Source organism: Alligator sinensis, unplaced genomic scaffold (genome assembly GCF_000455745.1).
Source record: "Alligator sinensis unplaced genomic scaffold, ASM45574v1 scaffold693_1, whole genome shotgun sequence".
Lineage (NCBI taxonomy): Eukaryota > Metazoa > Chordata > Crocodylia > Alligatoridae > Alligator > Alligator sinensis.
In genome coordinates, this window is record NW_005841987.1 from 2,077,579 (window position 1) to 2,102,592 (window position 25,014).

The 25,014-nt window shown below is 41.6% G+C and overlaps 1 protein-coding gene and 1 non-coding gene across 4 annotated transcripts in view; both read right to left on the reverse strand.

Moving 5' to 3' along the window:
- The window catches only part of ARHGAP15 (Rho GTPase activating protein 15), a 509,509-nt gene that overhangs the window by 234,625 nt on the left and 249,870 nt on the right, over positions 1–25,014 (reverse strand). For all 3 annotated transcript variants that reach the window (XM_006021329.3, XM_006021328.3, XM_025201252.1), the window contains one exon: positions 23,600–23,726. In XM_006021329.3, coding sequence (XP_006021391.1) covers positions 23,600–23,726 — 127 coding nt within the window. The remainder of the gene's footprint in view (positions 1–23,599; positions 23,727–25,014) is intronic.
- On the reverse strand, positions 11,218–11,288 carry TRNAG-GCC. The gene has a single exon. It is a non-coding gene; the product is annotated as a tRNA-Gly (tRNA).

Genomic DNA, 25,014 nt, shown 5'->3' on the forward strand with positions numbered 1-25,014 from the left:
AAAGAGCCCATATTATGAATGGAAACTAAGGCCATGCCTAGACAGCGAAGTTATCATGCCAAGCTCCAGTGCCTTCAAACATACTGTGATGCTCTATACAAGCTGCCGGTGTAAGAGGATGATATGTAGGAGCACTGTATGGATGCAGCTGAGTGACTGCTAATCAGCTCTCACACATGCTAAGTAGACCAGTTGTGGCATTAAATGGACATGGCTACACCGCTTCTAGTCCCAAACATAGCGTGTGTGGAGCAGCATGGTATATTTGAGTGTTCTGCTGCTGATCATAGTAAGTTGGTGGTCTAGAGCTTGGCATATTTAAAGGAAAACTGCGAGGGGACAAAATTGTTCTCCCAGAACGTGACAGGAGAAAGAGGCACCAGGGAGACAGAAGAAATGGTAAAACTAAAGAAAAATGTTGATGCAAAAATAACTGAATCTAAACTGGTCATGAATAAATTCAGGCTCAAAATGTAAAGATGGTTTCCTGCCATCAGAATAGTGAGGAATTGTCATAGTCTCTCAATAGGAGAAACCAGGGCAAAAAACCTAGTTGTTTTAAGATGGATCTTGCTAAGTTTATGAAAAGTATTAAATGACTATGATAGCAGAGGACTGGACGTAATGATCCAGGCCATCTGTTCCCATCCTGTCCCATTATGTGATTACTTTCTGGTGTTGGCAGTGTCCTAGAAATGCCATTATATTATGTATATGATGGATTGTGATTAACCTGTTTCATTCATAGAATGTGGCTGGTTTAGTGAATGTAATGTGCTACTGGGTTGACACTCCTTCCACATGCACAAAGCCAGAATATTTGGGATCTAGGTAGAATGACTAGGGAATGATTGGGAAGGCAGTTGGAGGCCAGAGATCATTTTATCCAATGGAAAATGCATGAGTAGTCCAGTGTGTATGCACTGAGAACCACTGATATAATGAGATTATGCAAGGATGAAGAAATCCATTCAGGCACTTTCAGCTCTAAGGTCCTAGCTATAAGTCTGTCTCATGCTTAAGGCAAAAACTAAAACGTTCATGGACTTGCAGAGGGCTCACTTTCTTAAAGGAAGGCACATGCTTAGGTGCCTTGCTGAGGTGGAGTTTTTCAGAAATAATGTTGTCACATGAATTCCTTTTTCTACTAGTATTTAAGTCAAAAAGCACTTTATTGTTCTAGTGTAACAAATTACGCTCTTTAAAAAAAAATATTTTTCCAATTATTCATGTAGTTCTCCTACTATATGTATAACATGGAGGTTTTTTTCTAGATCCAGGATGATCTTAATGTGAATTCATCAGTGAAGGTGAAAATTCAACCAAACCTACCCATGTTATATCCTACTCATGTTGTAAGATCAACCATGATAAGAAATGCTTCCTTCTAATGAGTAACAATGGTACCATTTATAGGTAAATTAAATATTCAAATATGAAAGAATAGTTCCACTGCAGTAAATAGCTGTCAACATATGCTTTATTTTACAATAAGGCAGATAAAAATTCTGCTTAGGCAAGGCATATGGGCTGTTTTATGAAGAAGAGCCACACCCATTATCTTTAAGGTAATCATGGAAAACCTAGTTAAAAATCTGAATTCCATTTGTTATATAAACATAATTATTACATTTAAATGTCCACCCTATTTCATCTCTACCTCAAGTAAATTGTTAGAGTAAGTGCAGTTGAACAAAAGATGTTCCCTGAGTTCATTTTTTAAAAAGAGAGAGAGAAAGAATAATCATAGGCTAAAGCGATCACTTTACTCCTTTCCTTGAATAAAATCTCTTGTAATAGTCTACATTTCTGTTCACAGATTGCAGAGCTCCTAGACAGACTGACCTTTACTGCCATCAACTTCACTTTACTTTTCTGATTTCTAGTTAAATGAATTGTATTGATTAAAATACAATTGATTTTACAAACATTCCAACAATTATAGGGTTCTTTTTCCCTACAAACCAGTTCCATAGAGTTGAAGAATAAGTTCATAGATGACAGATCTATAAAAGGTGTTTTAGGGGATGAGTGATATAAGCAGACAAACCAAAAACAAAGAAACAGAGAGTATGGGGGCTCAGTTATGGTTATTCTATCAATCTCTCCTACAGCAAGAAGGGGGAGCAGGTAAACTGTAAAAGATACAGTGGGTCAGACTGTTTCTTTGGCTGAGGTCTACTAAGTGTGTGCATACTGTGGGGACAGAGAAGAGACATTGCTTCAAAGAGGAGGATACAGCTTCTTGATTCCCATACTGCCTTGGCCTCAACATAAGTTAGAGCATTTCCTTTCCATGGTTTTCTCTAACTTGCATGATGGTCAGATGCGTGTTGTAAATGTATTTCTTCACAAATGAGTGTTCCTAGTGCCTTCAGTGGTGGCCAGATCAAGCCCTAAAGAACTATTAGTTAGGCACGAGATAGCAGAGAGGAGCTGCAATCCGCCCAGTGTCTACCTTAACATATCAGCACCTTTCTCCTTTCTCTCACTACATATAACTTACATTAACTACAGCCAGGGTTTGTTCTGCTGTAGTTACAATAGTGTTTGACTAACCATTCTTAATATTAAGGTACATCCTAAGTATAAATAAGGGAAAAAGGAGGATTGTTTTAGCTTTAAACCCAATGTAGAAGGGTTTAACTTTAAAAAAAATATATTTAATGGTATAATGTGGCCTCTAAAGTGAGAAGCAAAATAACTAATTACAGATACATGTTGGAGTCTTAATAGAGTTCAGATAAATACCCAAAACATCAGATGCTAAACCAAGCCTTATCTTGTCTATGACAAGACTTATTTCCAGAGCTCTAACAAATGTAAGCAAAATATAGTAGAATGTGGAAACTTATATTTGTAGAAAGAAAATTCTATTATCAGGAAACGGCACCTTATAACAACATTCATGTGTTCAGTTGTAAAAGCATCAAAGCATAAGCAAAACATTTTCCATAAAACTACTTCATGGAAGCAATAACATTTGGATTAAATCCAACACAGAGAAAAGAAAATAATATTAAAGGGAAAGATAATACAAATGCAATTAGACTATCAAGCAATAAAACTCAATCTGTGCTTGATAGCTGAAACCTTCTAAGCTCAGAATGAAAAAGAAAACCAGAGATCAGAGGCCTCAGTCATTTGATGTCTTACTGTCCAAATCTTTGAGTGATTATCTACCTAAAATATTGACAGTATCTTAAAAATACTTATCTCAGAAAAAAAATATGCTATTCCTACAAATGCCCTTAACATTTTTGGACAGCAAGAAAATGTTTCAGAAAGTTACATTATTGACCTTTAGTTTTGATCTTAGTTTTTTTGGAATGACACCCAGAAATTAAAAAAAAAAAAAAGTTAGTTTCAAAGAACATTTCTCACTTGTGTATGCAGTTTTTGTAATTAATGACAGAGAGGACTTCTCTAACAGACCCCTTTCCTACTATGCATTTTCCATTCCCAAATAAATGAGAAAAAGTCATACCAGATGAGACTATTGGTATATCTTGTCTGGAACCTTGCCTTTCCTAATGGGTAATAGCTGCTAAAATATTCCAGAGGAAAGCAGAATACCGTGTTTCTTCATTCCCTCATTTGATTTCTCTTCTTCTCTGCTGTTCTACTCTATTCCCTTTAAACTTGCCACCTGCTTTTTTTTTTCCCCAGCAACACCTCAGAGTGCTTTGACTTTTTTATTTTATTGATTTTAAGATTCAGTTTCCCAGCTGCTGCATCTAGAAATTCAACTGCCAGCTGCGCAGAATTTCCAGAAGGAAAAAAATTCTAAAAGGGTGGCTTAATATTTTTCTGTCAAATTGTCAGTTGGCTTGTAGAGTTCAGCCTTGTAGCTGATGTCATTTTGAACTTGTTAATATAGTTCATAGCAAGGTTTCAACTGGAAACCGGATGTCTGATTCTGTGATGTTGTGCTTGGTTATTACCATGACACTTGACCAGTGAGAATGAAGGATCTTTGAATATCTCCATATAACTATTCAGAATAATGTCATATTTTCAGTAAATGTCTTTATTCTTTGTGCCTTTTTCATTTCTACAGACAGAGATCAGTAGAAAGGATCCCATTCACTCCATTGAGTATGATTATCAGGCAGCTTATAAAGAAAGAAGTGTGGGAATTTTTAAGCCATCAAATGGTGTCACCATCATCATTAGTTTTACCTGATCCAATTGAAAAGGAAAAAATTCACAAATACACCGTTTCCAGTTGGCATATTTTAACCAACAGATTATTGTTAAAGGGATGAGGCTTGCCTTCACTAAAGTTCATAGAAGCTTTGCTGTGGGAGCTATTTAAGTGGGACAAAGATTTGGATTGGAATGTAGTTGCAGGTTTAGTTAACAGTGCAGTTGGCTTATTATACCAATTTATTATCTGAAAAGCTTCCAAGTGCCACTCTAATTCTTTTCCCTGTCTGATCTGCTGCTCTGTTTCTTCTTTCCTTGTACCCCCTGCTTGATCTGCTACTTTGCTTTCTGCTCCTGCTTTATCTGCCCCTGTGCTCCCTCCCCAATCTGTTGTGTGACACACTCAGATGGTGCCTGTGCCACTTGTGGCAATCATGCTACAGTTTGGCCACTACAGCCGTCCCGTAATGATGGGTGGGTGAGCACGGTTTTAGCCCCCAAGTACTACTAATTGGGAGTATCAGAATGGAGCTGGGGAGTACCTCACCCTGTCCTCCATATCTTGCATTTTCCCTGCAGTTGTTCTGGCTCCAGCAATGAGAAGGGCAGAGCAACAGTAGCATGGGCACTACAGAAGCAGCAGCCAGGGATTTGCTCCTGCAGAGGAGATGTCACATCCTCTAGTTGCGACCATAAATTTGTGTTAAAAACACTGCTTGATACACATGTTGGCAGCCAAAAAAAAAAGGAAATGAGATTCCTCCACTACAGCAGTAAACTTTTTGCTGTTTCCTCTGCACTGTGTGTCACCACCCCACAAGGCGCAGTACAGGTCAGTTATGTCTCTGGAACAAATAGAAGATATTGGGAAAACTGTTCATTTTAAAGAGTTAAAACAATCAGTTCAAGAGTTAGTAATGTGTTTCCATGCATTAAGCTCTTCATTCCATATTTGGGATCAGGCAACCATAATTTAAACGAAATGCATGCTCCATTCTGTAATGCATAATCATGTAAATGATTTTTCCATCAGGGAAAAAGGTGAAGCTTGCAAGTAATCCCTATCCATATCTGGGACCTGATTTACAGTTTCTTTAATTTAGTTTAATTTAGACTCCTATAACTTAAAAGCTTACTTATTTCTATCACATTCCTCCTAAAGTACCAAGAGGATTGTATGTGGATTAGCTACAAATAGCTGAGAAACATCTGAATACAACATACACTGAAAATATATACTTTTTTCTGGCCAGCAATTTATAACTGGAGTAGTCATTTAAGTAATTATCATGTAAGGTTTCAAAATGACTGTGAACAGAAATAAAAAAAGACTATAGTGACTGGTTGGGGTGTGCGAAGCTTCGGTCCCTGATCTGATTCGGCCTGATTCGGTGGCTGAATCGCGGAATCTGAATCGAATTAAGAGACACTTTAATCTCTCCAAACTGAATCAGAACCCTCCAAATCAATTCAGAGAGATTCATAAAGATTTGACGATTTGGACATAGACACACCTTTAAAAGATTTTTCTACATACCTCAAGGTGCTAGGCAGCTCATGAATGCTGTGATGGTGGAGCAGATAGAGCGTCCCACAGGAGCATGGGGGGCTCTCCAGAGTGCTTGGCAGCGGACCCGAAGGTGGACCGGAAGTAGGTCCAAGAGGGAGCATGCTGGGGACCCCCCCCATGCTCCTGCAGCTTGATGATTGGTGTCTCCTGGGTCTGGGGGGGCACCCAGGGTCTGATTACCCCACAGCTGATTGCCAAGCTGGGGGGGCGGCATGGGGGGGTGCCCCCTGCATGCTTGGTGGTGGACCCGGAAGCACTTCTGGTCCACTTCCAGGTTTGCTGCCGAGCATGTGCCCCACCCCTCCCATGCTCCTGTGGAACGCTCCATCCGCCCCACCATTGCAGCATTCATGAGTCGCACCTGGTACCTTGAGGTATGTAGACAAAAAATTTAAATCTGTGTCTATGGCCGAATTGCTGATTCTCTGAATCATCATTGGATCTTCAAATTCAGATTTGGCCAAATTGAATTGGGGACAGTGATCCAAATCAACGAATCAAATCACTGTTTCCGATTCAGGCTGAATCCAAATCAAATATGGCTTGTTTCGCACATGCCTAGTGACTGGTGCCTTCCCATAAAACAACATTTAGCAAGTCACAACTTTGTACTCCAATTTTGAGTTTTCTTAGAATGTGGCTGAGTGAATGAAATGTAGAAGACAAATGCAGTCTTAATAGATTAAAGTATTTCTAGTGGGCTGAAAGTCCACTTACTTATTTAAGAATGAGGATATGTTCTTTCCTTGTGGAGCAGGGAAGGAGCAAAAAATGCAAATGAAAATGTACAGATGCGAAAAGTGACATGTATCTAGAAGGCATATTTAGTCATGTGAATGTAATGGAGTGGCATCAGGGAAAAATGTACATATAAAAGAAATCTGGGTTCCGCTCAGAAAATGTACCAGGATTGATTTCAGAGACTATAGGCTTTGTACACACCACAAAATTGGCCTTTAAAGCTGCTTAAATGCCCTTTTACACCGCTTTAATGGTGTTGCTGTTTGCATGTTCGGTGGCATATTCCGCTTTAAATGACTTTACTACGTAGCAACATAAAACACCTCCGAGGTGTTTCAGTTTGCTACCTAATGAAATGCAACAGTGTATGGGGCTCTGGAAGCTGACATGCTCGGGGCTTGGCAGGTCTCGCACAGCTCAGGGGCTGTGGTGTGGGACCCGGCAGCAGCCCGTGCAGACAGGATCCATTGAAGGAAAAAAAAAAAAGCAGTGAGCCTGATCTTTTTTTTTTTCTCCCCAGAGCCTGCCTGCCTGCCTGAGCTGTGTCGGGGTCTAGTGCTTCCCTCTTGAGGCTGTGGGGGAGCCAATGCTTCCCTCCTTGGCTGCAGTGCTCCCCAGGACTGCCTGGGCCGGGTCCCAGTTGGCACGTGCTGCCTGGGGGCCCCCTGCACATCTCAGGGACTGCTCAGCCTGCCGGCAGCTCATCCCCTCTCCCCACAGCCACCAAAGAGATGGGTAAGGATTGGGCCCCTACACTTGTGTACATGCCTCAGGGGTTTAGCTCAGTTTAATTCTCCCTAAATTGAAATGTTAAAAACCCCACCATTTCAATTTAGCGAGAACTAAATTGAATGAAACCCCGTAGCATGTACAAGTAGCCTATATTGATCATGGGGCTTGAAAATGGTACAGTGGAAGTAAATATTTTTGTCCTCCTACCAAAGAAATACAACTTACACCACTAAAATATTGTTCATGGTTTCTTCAGACTTCTCTGGATGAAATACTTAGGTCCAATAATCTCTATAGGTTTTTCATCATACTTTAAACAGTCATTGAAGTGCATATTTCAGTTCAATCAACACAGAAAAATATTTCTTAGGTGCCTAATATCTTTTTGCATCTTATGAAATTGGTCATGAATTATGTTCCTATATTAGTAAATGTTTATTTTGTTAATAAAAATATGGCGTCTCTCCTCTTCTCCATGAACAAGAAATGTTTATAAAAAATGCATTTATAGCCCTTTTTTGAACTCAAGTCCTTCACTGCTGTTTTGAACAAACCTAAAGAGATTTTGAAGACAGACATTTTGTATTATAACATTCCCAAGGGTCAGATGTATGATCGTCTTTACTAAAGCTCCTTTCAGTCCCAGTTGAATAAATATGCATTTTATTTCACTAATCTTGAAACAACAGGAATAAAGTTTACCCAGGTCTTTTATACCTCAGAGAACAAAACAAATACTACAAATCTTTAGAGAGAAAGGATATACAAAAGGGCTGGAGGTGCATGTTTCAAAGCAAATACTCTTTAAATGATGTGCAAATTATTTCAGCACTTGAACATGATTTATGAAAGGGGATTAGTCCACTGAAACAAGAACCCAATTTAAACTGTTGGGTTTCAAAGTCAAAGATGAGAAGTGGTTGCAGGAGAAGGCAGAAGAAACCAGATAGTAATCTATAGTGAGGATTTCTGATTGATTTTCTTTAACTGTATCTTACATTAGCTTTCACTGTCATTCATACTTCACTGTAGTGGGCAGTATAAATGCCTTCCATTATGTTATAATTCTCCATATGAATTAAGTATGCAATAATGATAATTAAATAATAATGAGGTAATTAATATCTCAGTGACTAGCTTTCTATTTACTGGTATGTCCTATAAATGAACACAAAGTGTATGAAACAATTAAAGATTATCAGGCTCAACCATATAACTTTTACATTGAGTTGTATGTCAGTGAACAGACCAATGAGTCACAGGTCACATCTATAATAATACATTATATTATACTGTAATATTCCCACATACTCCTCAAGTAATGGGCAAGAGCTACTCTTAAGTACTATAAAAATGATCACTTTTATGTAATTGTAAAGATTAATAAGTGAGCTAACTTCTCATGGTTCTTTAATGACCCTGCTGTTCTAGTAGGTAAAGGAAAATTTAATGATCCTGTTCAGATATGATTAATATCTAACTTTTTCCTGGCTAAAAATTTGGACTCAGTTCAATAAAAATGAATTAAGTGAACATGCAGTGATTTCCCTGCCAAACTTTTTGTGGAAGTTGGTTATGCCCAATTTAAAAATATGTTACTCAACCCAAACACTAAACTCTAGAAGGAATTGCATAATTATTATTATTACTATTATTGTTGTTACCACTATTAATGGTAATAATAACAGTAATAATGATTGGATAGGAGCAGAAAATTCAAATTAAAAGAAAATCCTTTAGTATGGGACAAATTATTCATAATCAGTTGTCATGCTGAAGGCAGTATTATCACTTTATTTATCAGGCAGAAGTGACATAAAGAAAAGTCTATATTTTATTTCTGAGATGATAAATATCAGCACTGGTTTACCATTGAAATTAGTGTTTCTCTAAACTTGAATATAAAGACTATAGCATGTATTTAGTAAGTGCGATATTAAAAGTTACAGAAATTAAAATTCAAAGCTAGGAAATGCATAAATTTAGGTTCTAACAGTAAAATTAATGAACTCATATACCACAAATGGTATGCTCCATCCTGTCTTCTCGTACGTCTACTTTTACTTTATTTTTTATGTAGTAAAATATGTACTACAACCATACAGGCTGTGCAGCATAACAAAATTAACATTGCTGTAGGAAGTGAAATATTTGCATATCATTAATGTGGATTTTTGTATTACATTTCTTTGGTTTTGTTAAAAAGATATAAAACTGAACGAAACACAATATTAACATAATGATCTAATACTATGAACTAAATAGTATAAATTTCACTTTGAAGTTCATATTTCACTGAAATAAATGAAGGGGAGAGAATTCATATCTCATTGAAGTTAAAAGAGTTAGAGTTGAGTGACTTGCAAACTTTGCTGCCATCACTGGGTCCAGTTCCATAGCCCTTTTCACATAAATAGCCCTTATGCGGATGACTGACTCCATTACAATACCACTTGTGTAAGTAAATGTTATTCAATGTAAGGGCTACAGAATCTGGCCCTCAGTGATTTCAATAAGTTAGTAAAAATCTCACTGAAACACACAGACATCATGGCTAAGTACAGGCATTCAAGAAGCCCATGGCAGAAGCGCTCAAGGTTAGGTCAGGAGGAAGCAGAACACATGTTAGCCCTTGTGGGGAGGGAGGGTGGGGGGACCTGGAACCTGCCTGCATGGCCTGAATGCAGAAAGTGGGGGGAGGGGGAGGCAGAGGGGGGTGGCTCTTGCATACATCCCACAGTGTCCTGTGGGCTCTCCCTGGGCTGCTGAAGACTTCTGAGCAGAGCCAAATGACCAGGCTGCCCCTGATTGGCTGGCGGGGGCATTGTGGTCATCCCCCTGAACCCGATTCATAGATTCATAGATGTAGGGTCGGAAGGGACCTTGCAGATCTTCTAGTCCGACACCCTGCTGTTGGCAGGACAGAAAACTGGGCTCAAATGACCCCAGGTAGGTAATTGTCAAGCCTCTTCTTAAAGACCCCCAAGGTAGGAGCCAGCACTACTTCCCTTGGAAGTTGGTTCCAGATCCTAGCCACTCTGACTCTGAAGTAGTGCCTTCTAATGTCTAGTCAGAAGACGCTTCTCTAACAACTTATGGCCGTTATTCCTTGGTACTCTGGGAGGCACTCGGGGGAACAAGGTCTCTCTCATTCCCCGCTGGTCTCCCCTAGTAAGTTTATAGACGGCCACCAGGTCCCCTCTTAGCCTTCTCTTTTGAAGGCTGAACAGGTTAAGGTCCCATAGCCTCTCCTCGTAGGGTCTGCCCTGCTGTCCCTGGGTCATGCGAGTGGCCCTCCTTTGGACCCTCTCAATGCTGTCCCTCCTGAAGTGCGGCACCCAGAACTGGACGCAGTATTCCAACTGTGGCCTGCCCAGTGTCGCATAGAGGAGGAGGATCACCTCCTTGGACCTGCTTGTGATGCATCTGTGGATGCACGACAAGATACGGTTAGCCCTACTGACCGTGTCTTCGCATTGCCGGCTCATGCTCATCTTGGAGTAGATAATGACTCCAAGATCTCTTTCTGCCACTGTGCTTTCAAGAAGAGAGTTCCCCAGCCTATAGGTATGCTGCTGGTTCCTACTGCACAAGTGCAGCACCCTGTACTTGTCAGCATTGAATCCCATCCTGTTCTATTTTGCCCACCCCTGTAACCTGTCCAGGTCCAGCTGTATCCTATTCCTCCCTTCTAGCATGCCCACCTCACCCCAAATCTTGGTGTTGTCTGCGAATTTAAACAGGGTGCTTTTCACCCCCTCGTCCAAGTAGCTAATAAAGAAATTGAACAGTGCGGGCCCAAGGACTGAGCCCTGGGGGATTCCACTGCTCACATCCCTCCAGGTTAAATATGACCCATCTACCACCACTCTAAGTGCAGCCCCTCAGCCAATTTGCTATCCATCTGACTGTGTAGACATCAATACCATAGTCGCCTAGCTTTTTTAATGAGAATGGGGTGGAAGACAATGTCAAAGGCCTTCCTGAAGTCCAGAAAGACTACAAAAGTAATCACTTGGAACCCCTGCACTAGCTGGGAATTGAACCCAGGTCCCCTGCATGGCAAGCAGGAATTCTGCCATTGAACCACCAGTGCTCGATCACAAGTAGTAGCAGCAGCAGCAGCTGCAGCTCATCATGGCATGCACCCTCATGCCCATGAGCCACCTGCATGCCCACTTAGCATGCACTGTACCCACTGAGGGAGAGAGAGAGAGAGAGAGAGAGAGAGAGAGAGTGTGTGTGTGAGACACCTGGATTCTGTGTGTGTGAATGTGTATCTGCCCCGCCCCTGCACACACTCAGGTGTATGTGTATGTGCCCCCTCCAACTCAGGTGTCCTGGATATGGACACACACACAGAACCCAGACATCTGGGGCACAACTGGTTCATGACTTTCACATGGCTGATGAGGATAATGCCCACTTCTTGCACAACTTCCTGTTCCCCAGGTTCATGGAGAATGGATGCTGTGCTTCTGGGGCCCCCAATTTCATCAATGATGATATCATCACCCCCACAGTCCTTATTGGGGGCCTGGCATACCCCATCCTGCCCTGGCTATGAAGACCTATGGAGGGGCAGCTGGATTACTAAAAGGATGAAGTGAACTATAGACTGGGTCTGGCATTGCATGCACACTCGACACAGGCATTAGGGAGAGGGTGAGCCTCCTGCTGATGTCTGTGACCATGGCTGCACACCGAGGCAGGCTGTCCAGGTCTATAAGCCCTGACCAATTGCCTTGTCACCTGCATGGACCGGGACCTCTCCCCAGATGAGTAGGGCCAGAGGGGTTCAAGACCTTACACCCTGGAACTGAGCCAGGGTCTCCTGCCATGGGCTCCTCAGGCTCTGTGTTATGGGCACTACTGCCCAGAACCCAGGCTGTCCGGGCAACACCCTCCTTGCCCTCTCCCTCCCCAACCTTTCCCCAGGGGCACACACCAGGTTGTAGAGAAATGTGGCACAAAGAAGAGAAGTACCTCAGTTTAAAATGTTGTAGTTGCAAAACCTTTCCTGTGTTTAGTAAAGAAAACCTGTTGCTTATTGATCATGTTCCCTCCACCCAATTAACACAAAACAGCAAACCTTTGGTGGCAGCAGGGTCAGAGGCAGGGTTGACAACAGGGAAACAGAATCTGGAAGGGAGTTTGGGGTCAAGGGGTTTTGAATTCACCACAGGGCCTAAATTCAACAAGCACGAAACCTTGGGAGGAAGGTACCGGATAGGGAGCTTTTGACCTGGCACCCTACTTTCAAGGATCTGAAGACAAGACCAGGGACTTCTCTCTGTAGGAGCTGAATAACTGCATGATCCTGGACCCCATGTCTGTATGAGAGAGCTGCAGGCCAGGAGGCATCACCGCAGCAGGTGCCAAAGACTGCTGGCCCTCCCACTCAAGACCCCCAGCCCCTTTGCTCCTGTGGCCATGTAGGCAGCCAACCCAAACTAGGGGGGGATGCCTATTCTTGCCAAGGCTGCCCCTCTCCCCCACAGTGGGACCTGGGTCAAGACTGGGGCCATGGAGAATGGAAGAATTCACCCCAGGCCTCCTGGTGGACAAGCTCAGGCCACTGGGCTCTGCTGTCAGATGCTGGTCCAGTGATGGCCTGGCCTGGCCTGATGGGCTAGGGAGCTGCGCTCTCCAGCCCATTTTGAGTGCTCCTGTGCCCCTTTGGGACTGACCTGGACCTGCCTGGTGTCCTGCACCTACAAGGTGACCAGCAACAGTCCAGGACTGTGTATATTGACTCCCTATCCTGATGTTGTGAATTTCTCAACTCCGTTGAACTGCAAGGTGTCTCTGCCAAATGATGGGTCACTATCTGCAGCCCTTGGTCATGTGACTTGGCACTCTGCATGTAAGCATCCCACGGCCTGTCCATTTCTCCTGTATATCACCCAATTCATTCCCCCAGCCAGTCTCGATGCCCCTGGCAACAGGAGTTCATGGTGAACAACCTGAGCTCAGAGGCTGCAACTGGAGCTTGTAACATCTCCTCTTTGTTTTGCTGGCACCTCATGTGCACATTTTTCATTCACTCAACAGGTGCCACCCATCCCACGCTCACCAGACTGGGTGCCATAAGCTGGCCTTCCACACACAGACGTGGAGCCTGTAAACAAGGAGGAGGGGTTGCTTAGCTTGCAGGGGTGGAGGGGGCAGGTATGGGGTCAGGATGGGCCTGCAATAATGAGCAGGGGGTTGGGGGTTGCCTTGAGGGGTCATTACAGCCTGCACCATGAGAATCAGAATCAGCCAGCTTCCACGGACTTCACCCACAGATCAGATCATAGGAGAGGGGAAAAAGTGCTGTTGGGACACTTGCTAGCCTATTCAGGTGTGGAATCTAGGAATCATCCTGACAGTGAGAGCCTAATGGCTGAGATACCAGTTTCCATGCAGGAATTCTTCTATCACATATGTCCCTTTCCAGAAATGGCAGGGAGGGAGGTTAGTTTGGGAGTTTTTGACAAGGGGGAATTTTTTTTTTATCATTCCTGCAGTAGTTGTCAGACATAACTGCATGATAATTTTTGCCCCTGATCTGGGGGGTGCTCTCTGAAAAAAGTGCTATTTACCCTTTTGCCTGTTGAGCTCAATAAATGCTATCAATACCTTTCTATGAGTGCCTTTGGGGGGTGGGTGTTTATGTGCAAGTGCTCAGAGCATCTGTGCTTAGGTTTGAATCCCCCATAGAGCACACCATGGGCTTGACAAAAATGGCAAGGATGTGTTAATTAGGCAGATTTATGAATCCATTGAATGGGACGTGCTCTCTTAAGCACCCAAGAGTGGGGGTGGGGGGATGAGGCATGTCACATTTACTGGGCTCCTTGACTGGGGGGAAAGCAACCAATTCACCCTCCTCCAATGCCCCAACATTTTGCCCCTGCACACAGCCCCAACCCCTTGATGGGCTTCTCAGCCATAATGGCCTGAGAAAGGGCTATGAGTGCAGGGGGTGGCCTGTGGTGACCTGTGGTGACCTTGGCTCTCTCTGCTGCCCCTTCCTGCCCTCCCCCACGAGGGGCTCTGCATTTACCCTGGGACCTGGGTTCCCACCATGGTTGCATAGAGCTGGGATGAACCTTACCATCACAGGTTGCATAGCATCCATGTGTATGGCCTGATTCATCAGGAGAAGTGTCAGAAGGAATGGTCACAGGTCCTGTGGGTTGTGCAAGTGCAGCAGCCACTGTGATGGTAAGGGGAGAAGACATCTCTAATTCACCCTATCTGGAGCTGGCACTATCTGTGTTTCTTGCTCCAGATGGCAAGGAGATCCTTTATTCCCCTGAAATGCCACTTGCATCCCCATGTTTGACTGTTGGCGGGGGACAGGACAGGTTTGTCCATGGAGGTGCCTGTTAGGGTCTTGGTGTCCATGGGTGTGTGATGGTCTGGCTATCAGGGGGTGGGTGCAAGGCTGGTAGGATGGAAGCAGCAACAATATATGAGGGTGCACGTCTCAGCTCATGTTTCTCACTCTCATTTCAGAGGCTTGCAGTCCCTGCTCCCACATTACCTGGCCTCCACTGCTGTGGCCACCTCCAAAATCTCAAGTTATCCAGGAGCTTTCAGCTGATACTCTGTAATTCTGGCAACACATACCCTACCTGAGCTGTAAAATTCAAATGTCCATAGCCCATGGAGTCTTAGGATCATGGGGTATCTTTTAGCTTGCCCTACCTTGGAGGTTCAGTGCCTCAACTTGCCCCTCCCAACCCACACAATCAAGATAGTTGATCATCTACTAGCTATCCAATCAGTGATCAAGAAGAGGGGGAGTCAATCTGCACTAAATGAGAATGAAGGACATGGCAGGAGTCTTCCCTTCAAAAGAAAAAAAAAAGGGAGGGATGATAAATATTTAGGGGCCCAGCTTGGCCATCCTTACTTTGTACCTTTTAGAATCTCTCTTGGAGCCACTCTAATTAAATTGCTGCTCCCCGCCTCCCCACCCCACTCCTGGAACAGGTGTATAAATGACCTATAACAGCCTGTCTGAACCAACTTTCTATCAAGTGCATGTGGTTCCAAACCATTACTTAATTGACCAGGATTATTAAAAATTGGCTTTAAGACATGAGACCAGAGAAATGCTCCCTTTTTCTTTACAGGCTACTGAATTCATCCAATCTTTCTGGGACTTCATGTCTGTGAGCTGGATTCATGAGTTTCTGGTCTTACATCCTCTACTGAGCACAGGCAGTGTAAATGCTTCTCACAATCTACATTTTACATGTATTTGGTTTCCCCAGACAAGTTGGAAAGCAGTGATGCTACATATTAGTATGCATAGGTGTGCTGATGTAGATGTTGGGCGTGTTCAAGTACATTTTTTACTTTCATTAGGAAACTTTCCCATTGCCAGAAATTAGTGAAGATGAATCTGTTCTTAAACCAGGTTAACTGTCAGCAGAAGCAAAATAGCAGCAGGCTCACATTCAGTACTTGCTCATTTGCATCCATGGCAATATGCAATAAACAAAATTCAGCAATAAGCAGCTTTCTTTGTGTGGATGGATCTGTGCTCCCTGGTGGGAGGAAGTGGGCAGGCCTGGGGCCAGAGACTTCACTGACTTTTGTCACTGATGCCCTGAGGATGGAGACAGCCCACAGCTTGGGCACAGGAGACCAGCTCTGGCCTAGGCTAGACTGCCACCCCATTGTGGAGGAGGGACTGGGGGGTGGGGGGGGAGGCAGGGATGAGCAGGGTGCTGCAATGCTCCGTAGGATGTTGGCAGTATGTGACCTACCATGAGGCATCATGGGATGCGATATAGATGTTCCTCACAACACTAACCTACAGCACTGAAGTCTGATACCACATCCATTCAAGGATCTTCCATTTTTACAGCACTCTATGGGCCCTGAACTTCTGTTCAGTTATGTTCACCTACCACATGATAGGTGTAACTTCTGTACCTGGTCCATGTGCTCTGCCAAAACTACCATGACTTTAACATGTGGAACACGAGAAAGCTATAGATATGTGGAAAATTATCCAGCCCACAGTTTTAGAGTCTACTTCATAGTTCATGTAGCATTCTGCAGCATTTTATGATGTCTAATCTTTTCTTTAAAAGCAATCACTTTCTGCCTTTTTTCTTTTACTAAGGTAGAGGAAGGCAGGGCAGGGGGCACCTCAGAGACTAACTGGTTCAGAGAAGCATAAGCTTCTGTAGGTGACAGACTACTTAGTTAGATACTAAGTTACTATAAGACCAGTGTAAGTATACCTGCTTCTACCCTTGTAGCCAAGTCCTATAGAGAAAAAAGTAATAGAACCAATAATACATGAGTCCAAGTACTAACTTTGATGTCAGTGTATATGAAATAGACTTTTAGAATCCCTCAAACTTAAACTCTCTGCAGGTGAAGCAGGGAGAAAGTGCAGCAGGATATTATAAAGGGTTGAGGCTTCTTTGGCCTCTACTACATTTCTTAGCTGATGCCTGCTAAACATGCTGAGAAGTGATTTTTCAGGCACTTATAGTTTCATTGTTCTATAACCAGCTGTCTTCAAAGATGATTATGGATACTCCGTTAATTACTGAGCAATATTTTCATGCCAAATTTCAAGTTTTAAGTTTTAATTTTTGAGTGATTTTGCGTGAAAGAAAAGTGCAGAAATAATATATTTAAATGGGAAACATGTAAATTATTCATCCTTGTAAATTTTAAACCAAACAAAAGACTGAAGTGATTTACTTAAACTTTGCCTTTTGGAAGAAGCCAACCAGGAAAATGTCAGTGCCAAAGATGACTTTTTCCCAAAGTTTAGAGCATATAAAGCATAGTTATAATCTAAATGTTATTGTTTTCTTCATTTCTTCATGGAAGAGAAATATTTATGGATTACTGCTTCAGCAACTGAATTGCAGCTGCTTCTCTGTTGGAACTAGGTAACACTTGATCAGTGCATAGCAATGCGACATTATTCTTTAAGAGAAGAAGGAAAAAGGTCTGTCATTCATAACTGAAACCGCATATGGAATTTACGTAAGCAAAATATAATTACTGGTCCTGGAACTGGGCCAAGATAACACCCTATTCAAATGAAGAGTAGAAAGAATCGCAGGACTACTGTTTCTTATGAATAACACTCGGATTTGCTATCAACTTTTCCCTCCAGCTTCTCCTTTGTGTTCTTTTTCCACTTTTTGCATCCTCTCATTATCTGGACTTCAAGCTCTCAGGGCTTGGGGCAATTTTATTTATAAATCTGTATGGTATCTATAATAATAAACTCCTGATACTTGACTGAGGCTTGTTGACACTAGGTGCATCTACACATTCATTAATATGCTTTTGCTAATGCACATTAAATTTAGTGCCTTCATTGTGAGATTCTAGAAAAAGGCACATTAGCCAATTTTAATGTGCATTAGTGAAAGCACACAGTTTTTCTGTGATGCTTTAATGTGCATTATAATACCTGAATACACATTAAGGCACATGTGTAGGTATATCTATTGAGGTACTAAAATGATGACAAATATCAGTCATACCACTCCTAAGGCATGGGCCATTCAAATTTTACCTCTCATTTTAGAGTCTATATGTCATTTTCAGGTGGACAAGATTTCCGAATATTGTACCCAAATATAATGGAAAATGTAGAATAGCTATATAGTGATGGGTTTTGAATGATGTACAGGATGCATTTCAGAAATGGGATATTTTAAGGTTAAGAAAATTTAAAAACAATTAGAAACAACATAAACAGTTAGACAACTTAATCAAGATGCATTAATTCAACTATTATATAGCAAACAAGGAAATAAAACTGGGTTTATCCAATATCACAGGGTGTTTTTAATATGTAAAATATTTAATTATTTTGTCTTGGCAACCTAAAGCTGTGGGAACAGATTACTGTTCCCACTACATAAGGAAATAACTGACAACAATTAGTATTTATTCTTGTTGCTTTTGTAATAAAAATAGAATTCCATCACTTTCAAGGAAATGTAAAATATTAATAAGAATGTGATGAACTGAGTAAATGTGACGCCATAAGGAAATGATGGAGAACAGGTTGGAAATATAGTGTTTTTGGAATGTATTGCATTATCAAGTTTGTGACTGTGCATTTTGACAAGAGCAGCCCTCAGATTGATACAGTAGCCAAAGGGCACTCTTCCTACTGAGAAGCCGTTTGTTTCCATTTGGAAAAGGGAAAAAAATAGAATTCAGCCTTCAGTTTGCAGAGAGAAGCTTCTAGCTATTCAAGCCTTGTCTCATCCACAAGAGGTCCCTACTGAGTGAAAAAACCCAAAGGAACAAAATGCACAAAACACTACCACCACTGCATACTGCACTAAGATGTGATAAGATTATCAGTGAATATAGAATTATCTTTTATTGGTAGTGGACAATATTACCTTGTTAGTATTTTATTTGGCAACATATATTAAAAAGTTTCTGCTTTCTGAAGAATTGAAGGACTGTATGGATTGGTAACAAATTACAGATCCTTTCATTATCTATCCATGAGTACCTATTGTAACGCCAGTTTCAATTTGAGACTACAACTTGTTACTAGCTAATGACCTGTTCAGTACTCTGTAAAAAATGAATGTGGTAGTTGAAGACCATTTACTGGTGAACAGGTGTCTGCACTACAAAAAGCACTATTATGATTGGCTGTAATTAGTACCCTTCTTGGCAGCTTTGCAGAAGAGTTTTAGGTCTGAATGATGATATACTGATATATAATATTCCCATTGACTCAAAAAAATATCTTGGATAACAGCAGTGCCCTTCACATAAAGGGTGCTGCTCTTGCCAGCTCACTTTTTTGCAGCAAAGGCACAGGCCTTCAGTTTACCTTCCTTACAACAAAAAGATGCCCTTTTTGCATAAGTACTAGTTGTGGAAGTTAAAGCTGTATCCTGGCTGATTCTGTAAGGCCCTTGACAGACATTCTAATTAAGACATGACTGACCAATTAATTGCACCATATGTAATAAAGTAGTATTCCATGTTCAAGGAATAAATGGTACAACAAAAGGGGAAATCAACCATAAAAATATTCCATAAAATATGTGTAACATTTTTGTGCATCTGTAACAGGGTGGCTTTTTAGGGTTGGGTCTCAGTGCTGGCTGCCCTCCTGTTCAGGGCTAAACCTCTGCTTTGCTCGGCTGCCTTGACTTGATGGAATAAATATGATTGTTGTTTCTAAGGAGGGAGGTTGCCCATTGCTCACCCTTCTGATGCCAAGGGCCTTGGTAAATGCTCCAACCTTCCGTTACACGTGTCCTATGCCTTGCTGATATTGATTCTCACATCTGGTCTTTCACCTAATGGGGCTCAGGCGGCTGCCACCATGCCTGGCCCCTTGCACTGGGGTCTTTCACCCTGTGGGGCTCAGGTAGCTGCCGCTGTGGCTCAGGTAGCTGCCACTTAACACTGGGGTCTCTCACCCTGTATTGTAACCCACTTGTAGGTGGAAGCTGGGGTTTTCAGGTGCCCTTCCTCACCTTTCATCAGGGAGGTAACTGGCCTGGTATTTCTTGGGGACTCCCCCACCACAGGGAGTCCCACCAGGCCACCCTTCCCCTCCCCAGCAGGTTGCAGTTTTAGGTCATAGCCAGGACCAGGACCCTCCAAACCATCCCCATAGCTCCTGACCTTACCTCCAAGATGTTTCAAGAACAGCTCAGCCTGATGTTGCCTCCTTGCCTGCTCAGCTCAGACTGCTGCTTCTCTTTCTGAGGGTCTGGGTTAAAATGGAGGCTGCTCCTCAGACCAATCCCAGGGTCCTCCTAGGGTCATGTGCTAGCTTTGATGAGGCTAGCACCCACCTGCTGGCTGCTCCACTGCCAACTTGAAACCTTGAAGTGGCAGGCACTGCAGGTGCCCTGCCACAGCCTGGTTTCCTTTGCACCTTAAATTGTACATGTGGCAAGGTAACCACAGCCTGTTTAAAACACTGGTCCACTCCCAGGGTTAGGATTGACATTCAGCTGATCGGTAGTCTCAGCCCCAGGACCATACTAGAGTCTTAAACTGGCCTCAGTGCAGTTCTGATGCTGCAATCGATTGTCAGTCTGAGTCCCAGGACTGCACTGGGGTCTGGAACCAACTCCAATGTGGACAGTCAGCTGATTGTCAGTCCCAGGCCTGGGACTGTTTGGGTTCAGCTAATATTGAGCATCTGGCTTGCAACTTGCTGGTGCAGTGTGAGTCCAGATTCTCCCTGAACTGGCAATCACTGCGACCTGATCTCTGATCCTAAAATCACGTCTTGCCATGCTTATGTGGAATGTAAAAAGAAGGCCCTGACATGCATATATGGCCTGGCAGTAGGCATGATTGTTGGGATTGGGGATCAAATCCTATCACTTTTTTAAATGAATGTGTACTAGGGGTCTTGTAAGGCAAATGGTAATGGACCCCAACATATCCTAAGGAAGGACTGTGGCTTTGGTTTATAACAATTGTGTTTAACAATGCCATCTTTGCTCTGTTCTTAGTTTAAAAGCTTATCAAACTATTAGCCTAAGAAGAAATCTAACTACTAGTTTATTGGACTGAATACAAACCAAGTTAGTGGTGATAGAAAACCTATATCACTGAGGTGCAGATGTTCTTGGCTTGTATAAACTGACTTTGGTGGTTTGAGTCCTGTTTCCAGTAGAATGAATGGCCACATATAAACATTCATTTTCTTCTGGGAGAGTTGTTACTCTCCCAGGAGAAACTATGAGTGTATAGATGTTCAGGATTTTTCTCCCAGAGAAAAAATTGCCAATCCAGCTGAAAAATAACCTTGGAACAACCAGGGTTAAATCACTTCAGGCACATCTACGTGTGTATTAATGCACTTTTCCTAATGCACATTAAATTTAGTACCTCTAATGTGCGGTATTAAATAAGTGTGCATTAGGTTGCCCTAATGTGCAGTACTGAAAACACATGCTTTGCTTTCAACCCCCTGTACCCTCTCCTCCAAAGCAGTGTGTCATTTGGGCTGGACTGTATTACTCCAGCCAAGCAGGGAGCAAAACATACCCCCTTCACAATCCACATTGTGCTGCAGGGAGAGACAGGCTGATTGAGCAGTCTGGGTCAGCCAATTAGGATGGCCCTCTGCACTGCTGCTATCTGTCATCAGGCAGACTGAGGGAGCCTGCAGAGCATGCTGAGATGTATGCACAGGCACCCCCTGGCTGTGCAGTATTAGCACAGCAATCTCTCTGCTCTTCAGGGGCTCAGCATTCAAATGTCTGCTCAGGCATCTCCAGGTAAGTTTTTCTATCAGGAGAGAAGGGTGGGTGAATTCTCCCATTTGAAGGTAAGCAGCCATTGTCAGGTTGTCAAACATAATTATCACTTTTTGGAAGCTCAGAAGAAACACTAAGCATCAAAGAAGCACAGAAAATGCACTACTCATTTCATGAGAGCAGCCTCTCTAGGCTTGAACTGAGGTATATATTGGTAGCATGGTTTGGGCTAAAGCTCAGCATAGCAGTTTTTCTCAGAAAATTTCAGTATCTAGAACCATATATCTGAGTCCTTTTTAGAGTTGTTACATTTGAGAGTATAGAAGAAAAATATAGTTTAATAGGAATTGCATTTGGATAGTTTATTAACATTATCTAGAGGTAACATGGGCCTTTAAATGTACACCAATTGCCTTTCTTCCCTATAAAGAAAGTCTTCCTTAGCTTTCAATGTCTTGGTTTGTGTTAGGCTAAGTGATATATAAACATTCTTTAAACATCTATTTTTTTTTTACTTGACTTTGCTTGTAGTAACCAATAACACGGGAGTACTAGAAAGATGATAAAACTGTTTAAACTTTATAATAACTTTATAAACACACTTGCAGATACTGCAAATATCTTCTCTGTGCTCTGCAGTCAAACTGGACAATGAAACGACCACCTGTTAACTGCTAACAATGTGTCATTACCAGTTCTCATGCCTTTTTAAAGCAATTTTGGCTCTAGCTGCCAATAATTCTGGCGACGATACTTGTGTGAACATTAAGGGCACAGAAAGCCAAAGGCAGAAAACTGACAATATAGTTTGTGCTTAGACTACTAATAAGTAAGTGAATACTATGATTTTTCTAATTCCACATAATTACTTAATCTCAAGGGGCCATAAAAAATTCCAAATTCATATTTTTGAAGCTAGCCAGTCTACACTATTTAAATACAAGCCTCAATTCAATAAGATTTCACAGCAGATACTTTCAATTTTTTAAACAGTTTAAATAGCCTCTAACAAGAAAGTTATTCACAGCTCTCTAAGGTTTAAAAAGAAATGTACACTAAGTTTATGTCACTGGTAGTGATAACTTTCTTTTGCTCTGTCTTCTAAATCACAGTTAAAAAAAATATAAGAAAACTTATGATACCATGAAAAGGGAGGTCAGAAAGTGGTGAGACAGTTTAAGGGCATTTTGCCATTAACTTCAACGGGAGCAGCATCAGACCCTAAACTGTTTCACCATTTGCTGACCATAATTATACTTGAGCTGAGAGATAAAATGTAAGGCACAATATAAAAGTATAAGACTATTCAAGCTGTTTTACATTTCATTGAAGAGAGAAAAAACCTGAGCACATCTCCTGAACTGGATAAGGCAGAAGGAGCAAATATGGATACAGCTGGCAAAATGAGTGTGAAGCTAATTTTGCTTTTCACCTATATTATGTGATTCTCATTATATGTATCTATATATCTCTATCTCTAAAACCTTTTACAAAGGAGAAAAAATAATCAATTCACCTATTTGCAGTATTTCTAATGCATCTAACAACCTAAATATCTCTGGTCTTGATTTTGTAACAAGATATATAGAATCAGATTCATGCAAACATACACAGCTATACATCGCATTGTAGTACGTGGGCCTAAAGCTGAAAGTGAGTTAGAATAAGTAGGTGTGTATCATATCAAACAAAACAGCAAACTCAGAACATTTTCTCTTATAAAATGAAGTCTTTGGAATTTAGCTCTTTCATAAAGTTATAGCTAGATTTCTGGCTGTCTGACACGTTACCTGCCTCTTCTGTAAAAATTTAAGTGCACAAACTTCTGTCAGACAAAATTACTTTACTAACATTAGTTTTTTTTACTGAAATAGAAATCAACTGACAGCAACAGAATTTGGCACTGGAATGGAATTGCTTGCTTCTTAAAATAAACTCCTTTAAAAACTGTCTTTGCTTCTGCAGGACCTTTCTTTTGGTTAGGAGACAATGTCTCTGTTGAGATACATGGGGGTAGAAATTTCACTTTCCTAAGATGCAAATTATGCATACAAAACAAGGGAAAAATTTGGCTTTCATACTAATTCTCATTTTTGTTACATTCGGTATCTAATAGACATGATCTTACACAAATAATTCTTTTGTTCTAAATAATACTTACTTAAAGATTTTCTGTGTTCAGTTTTTGGTTCTTTGCTCTCAGTATCAAAGGTGCTCAGTAATTCACTGCTAGATGATCTTCTAAGTTTCAGCTCCAGGTTTCTTGATGTACAACGCTGCTCTTTTGGCTAGAAATATATATTTTTTCCTTTTTTTATAAATGTATATGTAGCACTTCAATGCAAAATTACATTAAACTAACACAGAATCAGAACCTGACAGACATTTATACCAGATGATGTAATAATTTAAGGACACTGTAATACAAACTTTGTTCAATAGAATGCTGCTGTTTTATGAATGGTATGGTTAGGTTTAATTTTTCAAATAAATTTCAGATATCAAAGTAAATTGGAAAAGAAAAGGCTTAAATTTTTACCATAGTGATTTAAATAATTTCCCTATATGTGTGCACTGTGTGTTTTTTAATTATTGCATATAGGAAGTTTGCTTTAATAGGGAAAAGAAACCTGTTTTCATCTATTAGAAAATTAAAGTATATAGAATTAGGATTGAAAGGGACCTCATGGGACATATAGACCAACAACCTGCACAGAGGCTGAATTTCAAATACTACTACTTTGAGCTTAGATTTGATCTGTATGCATTTTGGGATGGAGAGAATGAAAGGATGCAGAGCTCACTTCCTGCCCCAGTTCATCCACAGAGGAGATAACCAGAATGAGACTGCTGGCAACAAGATGCATAGTGCCCCTGTAGATGATGATGTTCAGTCCCACAGGCCTCATGATCAGACCAGATGGAGACATTGCCATTGCTTCACCCATTATCACTTAGAAGCCTTCTCAAAGGGAAACATTATCTTAGAAGTTATGGGGGTTACCCCACACTGATCTGATGACATTCTCTCCTGTATAAATGGTATGGGCAAGCCCTTCACAGGTAAAAAATTGCACAGCTTTACTGAACTCTGTTCTACTGTGGTCCCCCCTCCCCCACTCCATATTCCTGACCAAAGTAACTGTACTTGAAAACAAAATTTCCCCTTTGGGGAGACAAGTTAAAGATAATAAACAAATTTATGGAGTTTAATTGAATGATGCAAGTAAGCTTCTGAACTTCCTCTGAAACTCTCCAGAAAGAGATCAAGTATCTGTATGCTCATCCAATGCAATATGCAATATGAAAACATACATCAGATCAAACCCTCTTTGGCTTATTGTAGCCTACGAGTACAGTATTCTGTTGCCTGTGGGTGCATCTACACATGCCACTAAGGTGATGTAATAAACTCCAGCACAATTTGCACTGGAGTCTCCTGCTCCTGGGCACAGTATCTACATGTGCACCCAAGACTGCAGCAGGTTGAGCCAGGGCAGAGCAGCTCTAGGCTGGAAGGAGGTCCAGGGGGTCAGCCCTGGGCGGTGCCATTGGGCAGTGGAGGGGATGGCTGGG